At 40.2% G+C, this 16527-nt stretch overlaps 1 protein-coding gene across 1 annotated transcript; it reads right to left on the bottom strand.

Moving 5' to 3' along the window:
* Positions 1 to 478: 478 nt before the first annotated feature.
* Positions 479 to 11892, bottom strand: LOC133658782 (stomatin-like protein 1). Its single transcript, XM_062061171.1, has 7 exons — positions 11532 to 11892; positions 8748 to 8854; positions 8531 to 8680; positions 2251 to 2454; positions 1976 to 2177; positions 1732 to 1908; positions 479 to 1653 (listed from the first exon to the last, which is right to left on the bottom strand). The coding sequence occupies exons 1-7, from the start codon at positions 11692 to 11694 to the stop codon at positions 1457 to 1459; spliced, it is 1200 nt and encodes a 399-aa protein (XP_061917155.1). The 5' UTR covers positions 11695 to 11892; the 3' UTR covers positions 479 to 1456.
* Positions 11893 to 16527: the final 4635 nt, after the last annotated feature.

Consider the following 16527-nt stretch of genomic DNA (forward strand, 5'->3'; position numbering starts at 1 on the left):
CACCTCGGATACTACCGTAATTTCCGGACTATAAGCCGCTACTTTTTCCCCTCGTTCTGGTCCCTGCGGCTTATACAAGGGTGCGGCTTATTTACGGCCTGTTCTTCTCCGACACCGACGAAGAGGATTTCGGTGGTTTTAGTACGCAGGAGGAAGACGATGACACAATGATTAAAGACTGACTTTTCATATACCGGTAGGCTGGTTATTTTGATAACGTACAGGCGAGCACTTTGTATTACTTTGCACCGTTGTATTATTTGTACTCTGCACGAATGCTGTTCGCCATGTCAAAGATGTGAAAGTTTGATTGAATGATTGACAGATTTATTGTTAATAAATGGGACGCTTTGCGTTCCCAAACAGTCATCTCTGTCCCGACAATCCCCTCCGTGGTAGCAGGAACCCCTATATACTACGCTAATTACACATCAAAACCCTGCGGCTTATAGTCGGGTGCGGCTTATATATGGAGCAATCTGTATTTTCCCCTAAATTTAGCTGGTGCGGCTTATAGTCAGGTGCGGCTTATAGTCCGGAAATTACGGTATATCCTCTTGAAAATGAGAGTCGAGAACGCGAAATGGACATTCACGGGGACTTTTATCTCCACGACAATACATCGGCGAAGCTCTTTAGCTACGGAGCTAACGTGATAGCACATCGGGCTTGAATGGAGATAGAAAACAAAAGAAATAAACCCCTGACTGGAAGGATAGACAGAAAATCAACGATACTATTAAACCATGGACATGTAAATACACGGTTAATGCTTTCCAGGCTGGCGAAGCTTAACAATGCTGTTGCTAACGACGCCATTGAAGCTAACTTAGCAACGGGACCTCTACAGAGCTATGCTAAAAACATTAGCTATCCACCTACGCCAGCCCTCATCTGACGGAGGAAGTCAAGGTGAGGTCGGCGGCTAGCACGTCTGCTATCCATCTCAAAGTCCTCCTGGTTGTGTTGCTGTAGTCAGCCGCTAATACACCGATCCCACGTACAACTTTCTTCTTTGCAGTCTTCATTTTTCATTAAACAAATTGCAAAAGGTTCACCAACCCAGATGTCCAGAATACTGTGGAATTTTGAGATGAAAACAGAGCTTTTTGTATTGGATACAATGGTGTACCAATACTTCCGGTTCAACGATTGACGTCACACGCATACGTCATCATACATAGACGTTTTCAACCGGAAGTTTAGCTGGAAATTTAAAATTGCACTTTATAAGTTAACCCGGCCGTATTGGCATGTGTTGCAATGTTAAGATTCCATCATTGATATATAAACTATCAGACTGCGTGGTTGGTAGTAGTGGCTTTCAGTAGGCCTTTAAATAAAGCTGATCACAAAGAATCTCTATAAAAGGAAAAAGCCATTTATAGCAATCATGTATACAAAAAATGATGTTTTCACATCAACTTAAACAATCAATGAATATCACATTCAAACATTATTCCTGGAGCAGCTTTATTAGTTCCTCCAACTTCATAGCTGTCCTCACATCTCCCTGAATTTGAAGTCGACCACGGCTGTAAGCCGCAAATGGTCCCAGCCTACCCTGGAACATGGCCAGTAGGTCGTCCTCGCACATGGTCAGTGTTACGTCAGGCTCTCCACACAGGGGCCCCTCTCCAGCTGCACCGCAGCCTAAACCATGCACGCAAAAAGATGTTATTGTGTAGCTTAATGATTTATTTTTTTTATACATTCCTCTCAGTGAGATACCTTGGCTCAAATCCACATAGTAGCTGTGATGCTGTCCATCTTCTGAGCTGATGTCAAACTGGAAGCAAGCGCCTACCTGGTTCACCAAAGCTTCAGAGAGGACACGGTCGACCTTGTGGAGCAGCTCTTCAACAGATGTCTGAGGTGTCTGCTCATCTATAAAGGTGACACTGCTCTCTATCCGAGGAAAACGGTACGATTGCGTTAAACAGCAGCGGTGTAACACATTTTCGTGTGAGGCTACCTTGTTGTTGCGAGCTGTTGCTAATAAAGTGCATGGCCAGCTGCTGAAGGGGGCCGGCGAGACCCTCCATGCCTGGTACAGAGGGAGGAACCATGACGGGTCCAGAAGGTGCACCCTCAGGAGCTTTAAGAAGAGATCCTGGTGTAATTTCTACCCGGTCGATCTCCAGGCCCCATGGTCGAGTCATTTCATTTATGTCCATCTGCAGAGAGCAGGAGAGGATTCAGGTGTGACGTCAGGCAGCCATTTAAATGGAATGTGAAGTGTTTTCCTACGCCAAGATATTCTCCAAGTTTCACTCTCTCCGTTTGAATCTCCCTGATCGTCTTCTTGGTAAGGCTGTGAGTTAAAGCGTTCTGTGCGGTTATCCGGGTAGAGACGTTGATGTCCTGAACTGACACCACTGACAAAACTGGGTTCCAAATTCTGAACTGAATGTCTGCACCTACAGACAGGAGGCCACCATCCATGGTATTCACCTAGATGACATGAGGTAGAGGAAAAGGATTGGTCGTCAGACTCGCACATCACCACCAGAGGGCGCTGTCTTAAACTGGTATGACTGCAAGGTTTATCAACAGCCAATCACCTTGAGGTTTTATTACTGCAATAACCCAACAGCAAAAGGCAGAGTTTTTTTATTTTTGTACTTTCCTCCGTCTACGGCAGGGGTGTCAAACTCAAATACAGAGTGGGCCAAAATGTAAAACTGAACAAAGCCGCGGGCCAAGGTTGAACAAATTAACCTTTTCATAGGGACCCAAACAAGTTTTGCATTGAATATTGAACAAGCAAGGCTTATATAACTTTATAGTGACATGCAAAATCCAGTTTCAAATAATAATAATTTTAAAAAAATATCAATGGCATATCAAATTCCATTTAAATAAAAATGGAATGCCTCTTTTCTATTTGCAGCCTTCTGAGGTAAATATCAACATTAACTTTTTCCACAGGCTAATAAATTAGAAAATAAAATAACAATGAATAAACCAACCATTCAGGACTTTAAACTGCTCAGTTTGCAACACACTGATCTAATCTGATGTGCCCAAGCCAGATACCTGCCATCTTTTCTTGGATGCTAGTTCATTAATGTCGGGGCTCAGGCTTTGAGCTGAGGCAACCTTCATTATCCAACCAAGTTGTTCATCGCTCATTATATCTCTTATTCAACCCGGACTACAGTCTTGGGGGCGTGCCTTAAAGGCACTGCGTTTAACGTCCTCTACGAGCTGTCGTCAAGTCCGCTTTTCATCCCTTCTAACAACGTGCCGGCCCAGTCACAAGATGTGCGGCTTCTGTACGCACACTCACGCGAATGCAATGCATACTTGACCAACAGGTTACACTAAGGGTGCCCGTATAAATAACACCCCAACCCCTCCGTGCGTCGGTTGAGGTGAGCGGGGTTGGGGAGGCAGGGTTTGGTTGTAGCGGGAATGTATATTGCAGCCCGGAAGAGTTAGGGCTGCATGGGATTCTGGGTATTTGTTTTGTTGTGTTTATGTTGTGTTACGGTGCGGATGTTCTCCCGAAATGTGTTTGTCATTCTTGTTTGGTGTGGGTCCACAGTGTGGCGCATATTTCTAACAGTGTTTAAGTTATTTATACAGGCACCTTCAGTGTAACCTGTATTGCTGTTGGTCAAGTATGCGTTGCAGTCACGTGTGTGTGCGTGCAGAAGCCGCACATATGTGACTGGGCCAGCATTCGTTGGACTGGGTAAAAAGCGGACGTGACGATTTTCGGGAGGGGCACTGAAATTTGGGAGTCTCCCGGGAGGGTCGGCAAGTATGAGAATTAGCGGTGAATGTGGTGTTACCGCATTACGCCCGGGAGTAATAAACATTTCAGGATTTTCAGAAGTCCACAATGGGGTGTTGTCCACATGCACTCAAAAAAGTTTTGAAAATAGATGTTTGCATATTGTTGTAATGTGTGGCAACTTGGGACAATTGTTGATTGACAGTTTAAAAGTAGCCAGACTTCTTCACTCATCAATTTGTTGTATGCATAAAATCTAAAAATAGCAAATTGGATCGCAATCACAATTTTTGGCAGAAAAATCGCAATTAGGTTTTTTTCTCAAAATCGTGCAACCCTAAATTGTGGTTAAAAAAAAAAAAATAACGCAAATTTGGATCAGAGCTAACCTACATAGTCTTTGCTAGATGGCTGAAGTTAAGGTGGGAAGACTGTTTGTGTGTTTCATGTAAATTTGTAAAAATTTAGCGCCTAAGTATTTTTCTTCTTGGCTTTTACACAGTGGGGACATAACAAAACAATTGTTAGTCATTAAAAATGTGAAGGGTGCGCTATAGTTTAGATCAGGGGAGTCAAACGTACGGCCTGCAAGCCATGTCAGGCCCACGAACAGGTTTAATTCGGCCCGCAAGATCAGTTTGCTAAATATAAAAATAAGATGCATTATTTTAAATGAAAGAAACTGCTGTTCTAAATGTGTCCACTGGGTGTGGCAATATCAATTCAAGTGTAACTCACATCACACATGACAGTGTTTAAAGATGATGTGTCAGCTGACTTTAAGCGCCCTCTGGATTGGCTGCCGCTACTCCAATCAGCACAGATTTAAGCAATCAGCTGCTGCTGTAGTGGCGGGAACGGTAAGATGCAAAGACTTAAGTCAACTTGACCATCATCTTTGTCGTTAGAGTACCATGCAGCACTTGCAATTGGTTGAATGCACGATGTGCGCGCCCAGACTTCCTCGTAAAAATGTGTGTTTCTACATTTGTTGTGTTTGTTCTATTTTATTTCATACTTAAATCTACCATGTTCACATTGGTTGAGTTTGTAGTTATGTTACCTTGATTTATTCTATGGTGTCGTTAACTGTTTTGTTTGTATTATAATTGTAAAATTTGAATGATGATAAATGAATGTGTTGTGGCAGTATGCGGATTTCCCAAAGCGGCGGTTTGAGTAAACACTCGGTTGCTTTTCCAGACGTTTTTAATGAACTGCCAACATGAGAATTCAAAACAGGAAGTCCTTTAATGGCTTTGTAAATACACTGAGACAAAGTCAAAGTTCATTGTGTTTTTTAATGGTGTTTTTGAAACTGCACCAATTTTTTCCTCAGAATTTTCAACTAACTTGAAGTGTTTTGTCAAGAGGATTATTTGTAATGTGCACATTTTTGGCCAAAGTAAGAAACAAAACAATCTGAAGTTGTCTTTACTTTAAAGTTTTAATGCATGATTTTACCAGTCCGGCCTGCCTGGGAATAGATTTTCCTCCATGCGGCCCCAGAGCTAAAATGAGTTTGACACCCCTGGTTTAGATTATTAAATAGCTAACTAGAGTCATTAATGGAAATGTATACATTAATTGAGATGTATACAGGGAAACTGTGAACAAAAGCATGTATTGTCTTTGTGTGATGATGTAAATGAGGTGTGGTTGTATTGTATATTAAGTATGTGTCCATGAAATGGCATTTTATGACTTTTTTCTTAATACTTGTGTATGTTTTTATTGTCATAATTTTATTGCATGATTTTTGTATCCCTTTAATTTAGGTAGCCAGGGACTGCAGATGGAAATTAGCTATTTAGCTATAATCTGGTACAGAACATATCTGTCTTTGAGCTTAATGTTTCTGTACATTGTCCCTTCAAATAAAGACTAAACTAAACCACAAACCCTATATTCAAACAGTTATTGAATAAAGAACATAGAAATAGTCTACCAAACAATATTCAAAACCGATTTATTAAAATGTTTTATTATAGTTTGGAACTGGAAAGGAAATGGGGTGTTTCTTTTTAAATCTAGCATATGTAGTATTTATTACTATTTTTCTGTTTTTCATTACATTTTACTTTTGTTACTCTATGTAAAAACCTGCACTGCAACATCATAATTTCCCCATTGTGGGATAAATAAAAGTCTATCCTATCTTAGAACAGTGACAATGAAAAGATGGATTTCAATCAAAAGTGAAGAAACTTGACAGTGGAACAAGATAACGCAAATCTCTTCCTGTAAGGGTAACTGCACTTAGTTTGCAATTTTGCCTATGATTCACAATTTTCATTTGAGAAAAGAATAGGTCTTTTTTTTTAAATTCATTCTAACTTGTAAACAAAACACCAGCAAAATCAGCTAACAATTGAGCTTGTGGGAGTCATGATGTCATTGCGTCTATTGGGCCCATAAAATCCACCTTTAAACATCCAAAAAGTGCCAACAATACTCTATTTACATTTTGTGAACTGAATATTAACAAAGTATTAGTGATATTGTTATTATAACGTTAACGTTAAGGACTTACTGTTAGCAGCACATCACAAGAGAGGTTAATTCCTTCTGCTGCTATATTAACATTATAAGATAGCTGGTGAAAGTTAATTCTAGATTATAAATAATGCCTCACACACCAGTAGAAGGATGAATAAAACGTGAAGTTGGTCAACTTTTGACAGCCAACTTAGACCCGCAGATGGCAGGAAAGACACAAAAAGACGTTCGTTGGCGCCCACCATTTTTTTTTAACCCTATGTGAGGATTATGATTAATTTTTCATCTAAACGGCAAGATATGAACATCCAATCAGTCGGCATCCCACTGAGAGCAGACACTGTACAGTAGGTGATTGTTTTATTCTGTTTGTTGGCTCGCAAAGTCAGTTGTAGTCAGTGTATGTGTTGAAGGAAAATGGTGATGCACCTATGAAATTAATGCTCTACCGTATGGTTAAAATGAGCAAAATACGTAACTATTACATGTTGGTATGAGTGTGCCTTTTACTACATTCCATATATACTTACAGCGTGCATATTACACATACCGGTACGTTGATGGAGGTTGTTGGATGTTTTTTCAGAGCGTCTTATACAATTCTTAAAACATTTAGCATACCAGCATGTGGAATTAAATTATGGAACGGATTAAGCAGAGAAGTCAAACAAGGTACTAATATGATCCGGTTCAAGAAACTGTTCAAACTAAGTGTTAACAAAGTACATAGAAGAAGAATTATGATAAATGTCTTCAACTTATTGAAAATGATATGTCATTCATCTCATTGGGTAAATCATAACTGACTTAGTTATATATGAAGAAAACTGTTGTGTTTAGAATTCATTGATGTAAATTGTGTACAAATTGAAAACAGGAAGTGAATATATGTGTTAGTAATTGCTGTGAAGTGGAAAGGAGGTAAGATTGAACAAGGTTTGGTTCTTTTTATTCCTTTTCGGACATGTTGTAAGGCAAAAATTAAAATGTGTATATGTGATGTATTATATTGAAACTTTATACAAGTTCGAAATAAACTTAACCTAACCTAACCCTAGAGGCGAAAAAGAGAGACTCCCATTGGCTCTATTGTTGGCTGACTTTTGCTAACGTTTATTTACGAGGTCGAATGCATAAAAAAGACATGTCTGCTTGCCTTACATAGAGATTGTAAATGATAAACATTTCAAAATAAGTGAAGTTGCACTTTAGGGAAAAAGATCATGATGTTAAAAAGACATGACTTTGAATAAGTTAATGTTATTGTTTATGTATGTTATGAAATAGAACTATGGCCTTAATAGTTGTCTGAGTTGAACAGCTAAAGTTGGATTTGATTAAATGGCAGCAGATAATTTAAGTTTATACTTATTTCTCATCCTATTCATTTGATTTATTTTAATGTTGTATCAATTATTTTCAGGGTTGGTTGTCACATTTCACATACTCATATTTGCACATATACAGTACACAGAGTAGGCTGTCCTAACGATGTGTTTACTATTAATGTTTTTTACTCCTTTTGAGATTAGATGCATTTAAGTTATGCAGTCCAATTATCGATGCGATTAAACTTCTTCTGCCAAGATGCCTTCTATAAAATACACGGCGAGAGAACTTTCCAATGTCCAATATATTATATATTGTTCACGATAAAATTAGCATTGTGACAACCCTCCACATAATGTGGTTGGTTGTCACAAACTGCCAATGACAGTTTTTTACAATGAGTTAGAAAACGAGAGGGATACACATTTCAAGCCAACACCTTAAGCTTCAATCTAATTTAGGAATGACTTTGAACAATGTTACGTGTGATGTGTGTGACAACCAACCCAGTTCTCCACTACCTTGACACCACCAAAAATGAATAAAAGATACATTTAGTAGGAGCGATTATGATGAATGAATACAGTGAGCGTGTGTTTCAAGACTGCCACCTTCAGGAGAAAGTAAAACACAGAGTGTAGATAATACCGAAGTGTAAGCATTCTGAATGACCATATTTCTCCAAATATGGCCTCCACTTCAAAAGCCCACTGGCATTTATTTGTTTTAGTGGACAAACCACTCAACTGTAACTTTCTTAGCGTAAAATGTTATCTAATTATTATTTTTGACATTATGTAGTAATATATTAATTAAAAAATATTTTGTTGAAATAAATGCTTACATTCCAACAATTACCTGGTACCCTCTGTCGTTAGGTAAACAACCACAGCCACACATTTTCTAAAATACAATAAATATAAAATAATGCTGTGCGCCATTATTTTATAGCTGGTTTACCTGAGATGGAGGTATATTGAAAGCACGCGTGCGCAAGTCTACCCTCTGCCACTGGTCAATGAGGGGCAGCAGCAGGACAGTACCAGGACCCTTTGGAGGACAGACGCGACCCAGGCGAAAGACCACTATCCTCTGGTAGTTTGGCACAGTCTAAATGCATAATTTATGTTGGTTATCACATAAAGTGGACATGGTTTAGGAGGTTTTAGTGCCTTACCTTTAATACAAACCATCCCGTTATGGGAAAGGTTATAAAGGTGCAGATGTGTACGAGGAAGATGACAATTTGATTGCAAATCCAGGACAGCCATCCCTGGGAACTATCTTGAAAAAAATACACCAAATAAGGTTATACAATTTGCTATTTTTAGGAAGTTGCTATTTAAAGACAAGACCACAGACTGACCTGAATCAGAAAAAAACTGGTGTGGTGTTATATATAGCATCAGATGATCATGGATCAATATGTTTTTATGTATACTTACTGTAAAGGCAGGATACAACACCAAACTGTTTTTTTTCTATAGCACAGTCAGCGGTCTTGTCTTTAAATAGCAACTTCCGGTTCTTGCGTCAATATATGAAAAAACATCAGTTTTTGGTTTATTTGTTTCTGCTGTCTGGTCATTTTCATTTTATTATATGGAATCTGTTTTTAAATCACACCGTTTATAGATGTAGTTATTGTTGCTCCCTGACACTGAATAATAAGCACTTTCAAATAAACCAATTGTTTTTTCTTTTTTCAATTGCCATTCATGAAAAATATATATTTATTAAACAAAGCATACGCTGGCTCACATCAGAGTCCAGATCTTAGACTTAGACAAACTTTATTGATCCACAAGGGAAACTGTGCTTGATCCTATGGAGAATCTGTGGAGGGAGTGGAAGGTGAGGGTCCATGCTCGGTGCACATTATTATTATTATTATTACTATTATCATCAACATCCCTCATTGAAAACTATTACATGACATTGTTTTCATTTTTTAATCAGAAAGCAATATGTTCTATTGCCTATTAAATATTAAGGGGCTAGTAATAGTTTTCTTGTTTAAATTCAGTAAATCCTTATGCAGACTTTGTTATAGCGCAGTGGCGGGCTGTGTGTTTCCCACCTAGCCCTTCAGTGATGTCCGACTTCAATGATTACCTCTCAAAATACCATCATTTATGTCCCCACATGACCATAGCTGGAGAAATACTACACAGAAACACATTTACGCACTACTGGACATTGAAACACATCAACAGTATACAAAACTGGTTATTTTCCGGCGCATTTAAAAATCTGATACTGTCAAAATTAAATTTGCAAAAAAACATATTAAACGTGAAAAAATAATGATATACCTGTATAATAATAATATTTGAACTCACAATTTGTAGGACCCATGTGACGCCGTGTAAGCCAGTGGTACCCGTCGTAGTCGGCTGATTCGAGTGGAAATGGCGGGCATTTTACCATGAATTGATTAACGTGGACCCCGACTTAAACAAGTTGAAAAACTTATTCGGGTGTTACCATTTAGTGGTCAATTGTACGGAATATGTACTGTACTGTGCAATCTACTAATAAAAGTTTCAATCAATCAATCAATTCCCCATTTCATTGCCGACATCGTCTCACAAAATGTAGTTTCTCTTTAAATATCCTTTATGAAACTGGCCTTGAAAATGTATATCTGCCACCTAATCAGCGTTTTGTTCTCCTTCTTTGTGGGTCAACACTATCTGCTTCCTGCTAAATTGCAACTTGTGATTGGATACTAACTTTGGAATGACGAGTGAGTATCCAATCACAGTCTCGTTAGCATCAGGCTACCGAGAGAGGCTACTGTCAACAACTTGTGATCTGATTGGCTATCGCAACTGTCTATCAACTGTGTATGTTCTCAAATTCATCCGCTAACGTCCCACTGAGTATGCGTAAATGTCACGTTCAACCTGAGGCCAGCTAGAAGGCCTTACTGACAACAACTTGTCGCAATTGTCTATCAACTGTTTGTGTCCGTTCACTTTGAGTGCACAGACGCCTGCATTGTTGATTCTGAAGGCCCCGGGCAGATTTTGTACAGCATAGCAACATAAGCTAGCTGAATTCTGATTGGATTTGTATCTGATTGATTGATTGATTGATTGAAACTTTTATTAGTAGATTGCACAGTACAGTACATATTCCGTACAATTGACCACTAAATGGTAACACCCGAATAAGTTTTTCAACTTGTTTAAGTCGGGGTCCACGTTAATCAATTCATGGTACAGATATTTACTATCAGCATAATACAGTCATCACACAAGTTAATCATCAGAGTATATACATTGAATTATTTACAATCCGGGGGGTGGGATGAGGAGGGTTTAGTTGATATCAGCACTTCAGTCATCAACAATTATATAATCAGAGAAATGGACATTGAAACAGTGTAGGTCTGACTTGGTAGGATATGTACAGCGATTAGAGAACATAGTGAGTTCAGATAGCATAAGAACAAGTATATACATTAGAAATACATTTGATTATTTACATTTGATTATTTACAATCCGGGGAGGTGGGATGTGGAGGGGGAAGGGTGTTAGTCAAGGGTTGAGGTTGACTGGAGGTGTTGTTTTAGTGCGGTTTTGAAGGAGGATAGAGATGCACTTTCTTCTACACCTGTTGGGAGTACATTCCATATTGATGTGGCATCTGATTTCATTAAGGGAGGTAATAATGTTTTCCTCAACTATATATTTCACCGTGATAAACAGTTGCCATAATTTAAATTGTGCACACGCCACAGTATATAATACACTAATACACTTGATTTTCCCTCAATAATTATGATGATTAGTTTTGACTGACCCTAGTCTAAAACACTCTGGACTTTCAATCGGAAGATCCAGGTTCGAGCCCGGGGCGGAACGGAAGCAGGGGCGTGACCAGGCGAGTACGTTACTCCACAAATACTAGAAATGTAGCTCTTATTTATAGTGGGTTTGTAGGGATACATACCACTGAAGTCGTTCTCAGAAACATTGGGGATGTAATCGAACGAGAGTCCTTTGCTGAGGTAGCCGGGCTGCGAGAAGCTGTCGCCGGACACAAACAGTCCAGGAGTCCTCGACGTTCTCGGGTTACTCTGAGGAAGTAGCTGGTAAGACTTGCTCCCGAACATTGTAAAGTTAAAATAACCCGTTTCTTATATAAAAACACGCGCACAACTGTACACTTTTAAAAACATGTTTCATCTGACGTCTTCATTTTGGCGAACTCGTTTGCTGGCATTTCCGTATTTTGTGTGAGCTCTTCCTCGTGAATTAAAACAGCACCTTGACGCTGGCGCCACCTATCGTCGTTCAGGAGGTGTTACAACAACATAGCAGGTTCAGCGTTCAAACATTACTCATTTTGAGTTCAACTTTTAACTAAATCCATCCATCCATCCATTTTTCTACCGCTTGTCCCTTTCGGGGTCGCGGGAGGTGCTGGAGCCTATCTCAGCTGCATCTAAATCATTTTTGTCTCATCTAGTTGTATTTAATACAATTGTATTATGAACATAGAAATAAAATACAAGAGAAAATGATAATTAGAGTTGCAATAAAACGAACAGTATGTGTATTCCTCAGCTTTGTTGAGCCCTAAGTTGTTTTTTTCATTGGCCACGAAAGTTCTACACTGATCCTAAATGCACAGTGACAGCTGCTTTAAAGCAAAATAACTTGATGCAGTTCAACCCGCAGTAAAAGTGTTTATTAACAGTATCTGTGGGGGAAATATACTGCACAAGAACAAATGCAACACTTTTTGCACATTTTTGCTCCAATTTTTTATGAGTTGAACTCAAAGATCTAAAACTTTTACTACACTTATCTGGCTTAGTGTAGAAGGGGCCTCAGGGTACTCTACTTCCTCCCACCTCCGAAGTCTTGTACCTGCGAATGGGTTGATTGGCAACACTAAGGCCCCGTTTACACTGAGCCGGATAAGGTTATCCAGGGTAAATCACACCTAACCTTATCCGTGTCCACACACAACAATGCCACCGTTTAAGACCTCCGCCACCCTCGGTCCGCCGGCGCAAGGCGACCTATTACGCATGCGCGGGGGAAAAAAATCCACCTAAGCATCCATCTGCTCCAAACTCTCCAGTAGATGACTTCACTTCACTGTGAAGTTATTTAAAAGAGCTATATTGTAAATAGTTTGCTGTGCATTTTACATTTGTTTGCTGTGTTTTGTGTGCAAGTTTTTCAATTAAAATGTATCTCCTTTGAACAATATCCAGTGTTGTGGTATTTCAATGAACTGGAATCCAGTGCGCTATGGGGCCCTTTTGTAGTGAATCACACCTGAGCCATCATAAATTAATCAAATCTTTAATCAACATTAGAAAGTAGGCAATGCGATAAAGAACATTTTACAACAATTATTCTAGACAGAGAATACCCAAAGTATTGTTGTTGTGGGTTGACTCCGCCGTTGGGGTATTCTTTCGTGAGATATGGCGTCAGGGGATAAGCTGGGTCACCCCAAAGAAAAACAGGGTCCGGATCTTCATCTTCCAGCAGTTGTTTGGGACACGAGGGGGTGGTTCCATCTTTCAGCTGCGCGCTGCCTGGCCATTTCACAGTCACATCCATAAAGCAAAATTTGTAGTCACACACTGCCTGTATCACATCCACGGGAGGAAGGGACCAAGTTTTTCGTTAAATGGACTCACAGCTGACCCGGACTTTTGAACGTTCTCATGCCGTCTGAGAAGTGTTGTTTCCCAAATAGCTGCAATTTTAGCGTGGCTGAAACGGGGCTTAGGCTAAATAATTATTCGTTTAACGACTTAGTTTAGACATGGCCTAAATTAAGCCCTAGTGTGTGAATGTGAGTGTGAATGTTGTCTGTCTATCTGTGTTGGCCCTGCTTTGAGGTGACGACTTGTCCAGGGTGTACCTCGCCTTCCGCCTGAGTGCAGGTGGGATAGGCTCCAGCACCCCCAAAAGGGACAAGCGGTAGAAAATGGATGGATGGATTGAGCTACAAAAGGCAACTTTTCCAAAGCGTTTAGTGTTCCTACTGTACAGTTAATAATGTTACATATTACGTCGTAAAGAAACTAACACACTGATGTAACTGCACATCATATTCTGATTTGACCTCACCTTAGCTGTCACCTCTCATCCACTAGAACAAGAGTCTGGACGAATATGCTGTATTTAAAAAGAGCATTGCTTACCTGCGTGCGTTCCTATAAAGTCCTTTGAGTTATCAGGTAAAAAAACACCCCCACCCCCAAAGCTCTGTGTCACAGTGTGAGGTACTTTCTGTGTAGATGTTTGACCTAATCTCCTCATGGGGGGTTTCTGTTTTCTTTGTATTTTCTAAAGCTTCCAGTTCTTTTTAAAGTTGTTTCTCCTGTATTCGTTCTTTCACAGTGCAATCATGACCATCTGAGCCTATAGTCTGGGGCCTTTCTGAAAGGAGACAATGAGATTGGCACCAAATGCTGTGTAAACAAATGCTAATGTTTCATCCTCTTAATCTCTACTGTCTACACATGCAAATCAATCAGACACAACTAGTGTTGTCCCGATACCAACATATTGGTACCGGTACCAAAATTATTTCGATTCTTTTCGATAGTTTTCTAAATAAAGGGGAGCACAAAAAATGGCATTATTTAAAATAGTAAACATACAAGACAACTTGTCTTTTAGTAGTAAGTAAGCAAACAAAGGCTCCTAATTTAGTCTGCTGACATATGTAGTAACATATTGTGTCATTTTCCATTCTATTATTTTGTCAAAATCATTAAGGACAAGTGGTAAAAAAATAAATTATTAATCTACTAAAACTAAAAACACCACCAACTCCATTGTGAAATTTGCTGACGACAAAGCTGTGGTGGGCCTGATCTCCGGGAACGATGAGACGGCCTACCTGAGTGAAGTGAAAAACCTGGCACTATGGTGTCAGGAGAACCACCTTGCCCTGAACGTCAGCAAGACCAAGGAGATCATAGTGGATTTTAGGAGACGGGGGGCAAGGAACTACAGTCCACTCAGCATAGACAGGACGCCGGTCGAGAGAGTGACCAACTTCAAATACCTCGGAGTGACGATATCAGAAGACCTGTCCTGGGCCACACACATAGACAACGTGGTGAAAAAGGCACGACAGCGTCTCTACTTCCTTAGGAGACTCAGGAAGTTCAAGCTAAACCACAAGATCCTCAGAAACTTCTACTCATGCACAACAGAGAGTGTCATGACTGGAAACATCACCTCCTGGTTTGGGAATAGCACCGCACACGACCGCAACAGACTGCAGAGTGTGGCCAGATCAGCCGAGCGCACCATCGGAGGTGTGCTCCCAACCATCTGCAACATCTACACCAGGCGGTGTAGATCCAAGGCCAAGAGGATAGTGAGGGACTCTAGCCATCCAAGCAACTGCCTCTTCTCACTGCTGCAGTCAGGCAAGCGCTACCGGAGTCTCATGGCCAACACGGAGAGACTCAGGAGGAGCTTCTATCCCCAAGCCATCAGACTGCTCAACTGCACTGCTGATTAAAGGCCTACTGAAACCCACTACCACCGACCACGCAGTCTGATAGTTTATACATCAATGATGAAATCTTAACATTGCAACACATGCCAATTCGGCCGGGTTAACTTATAAAGTGCAATTTTAAATTTCCCGCTAAACTTTCGGTTGAAAACGTCTATTTATGATGACGTATGCGCGTGACGTCAATCGTTGAAACTGAAGTATTTGGCCCCATTGAATCCAATACAAAAAGCTCTGTTTTCATCTAAAAATTCCACAGTATTCTGGACATCTGTGTTGGTGAATCTTTTGCAATTTGTTTAATGAACAATGAAGACTGCAAAGAAGAAAGTTGTAGGTGGGATCGGTGTATTAGCGGCGGACTCCAGCAACACAACCAGGAGGACTTTGAGATGGATAGCAGACGCGCTAGCCGCCGACCTCACCTTGACTTCCTCCGTCTCCGGGCCGCCGACCGCATCTATGATCGGGTGAAGTCTTTCGTCGCTCTGTCGATCGCTGGAACGCAGGTGAGCACGGGTGTTGATGAGCAGATGAGGGCTGGCTGGCGTAAGTGGAGCGCTAATGTTTTTAGCATAGCTCTGTGAGGTCCCGTTGCTAAGTTAGCTTCAATGGCGTCGTTAGCAACAGCATTGTTAAGCTTCGCCAGCCTGGAAAGCATTAACCGTGTATTTACATGTCCATGGTTTAATAGTATTGTTGATTTTCTGTCTATCCTTCCAGTCAGGGGTTTATTTATTTTGTTTCTATCTGCATTTAAGCCCGATGCTATCACGTTAGCTCCGTAGCTAAAGAGCTTCACAGATGTATTGTCGTGGAGATAAAAATCACTGTAAATGTCCATTTTGTGTTCTCGACTCTCATTTTCAAGAGGATATAGTATCCGAGGTGGTTTAAAACACAAATCCGTTATCCACAATAGAAAAAGGAGAGAGTGTGGAATCCAATGAGCCAGCTTGTACCTAAGTTACGGTCAGAGCGAAAAAAGATATGTCCTGCACTGCACGCTAGTCCTTCACTTTCACGTTCCTCATCCACAAATCTTTCATCCTCGCTCAAATTAATGGGGTAATCATCGCTTTCTCGGTCCGAATCTCTCTTGCTGCATTGAAAACAATAGGAAAATGTGAGCAGCCCTTCCTCCTGTGACGTCACGCTACTTCCGGTAGAGGCAAGGCTTTTTTTAATCAGAGACCAAAAGTTGCGAACTTTATCGTCGTTGTTCTCTACTAAATCCTTTCAGCAAAAATATGGCAATATCGCAAAATGATCAAGTATGACACATAGAATGGATCTGCTATCCCCGTTTAAATAAAAAAAATTCATTTCAGTAGGCCTTTAACACTTATCACAATTGCACAAAACCGCACGCACAAGAATCACTTTACTTACCACTGTAATTACCGGACTACAATACTCTTCATACAATGACTGTAAATAA

Source organism: Entelurus aequoreus, linkage group LG10 (assembly GCF_033978785.1).
Source record: "Entelurus aequoreus isolate RoL-2023_Sb linkage group LG10, RoL_Eaeq_v1.1, whole genome shotgun sequence".
Lineage (NCBI taxonomy): Eukaryota > Metazoa > Chordata > Actinopteri > Syngnathiformes > Syngnathidae > Entelurus > Entelurus aequoreus.

Coding starts and splice junctions, on each gene's coding strand:
- LOC133658782 (XM_062061171.1), bottom strand. CDS start 11,694: ATGTTCGGGAGCAAGTCTTACCAGCTACTTCCTCAGAGTAACCCGAGA. Junction 8,681..8,747: donor CGGGATGGTTTGTATTAAAG/GTAAGGCACTAA, acceptor TTATGCATTTAG/ACTGTGCCAAACTACCAGAG. Junction 2,178..2,250: donor AACTTGGAGAATATCTTGGC/GTAGGAAAACAC, acceptor TGCTCTCTGCAG/ATGGACATAAATGAAATGAC.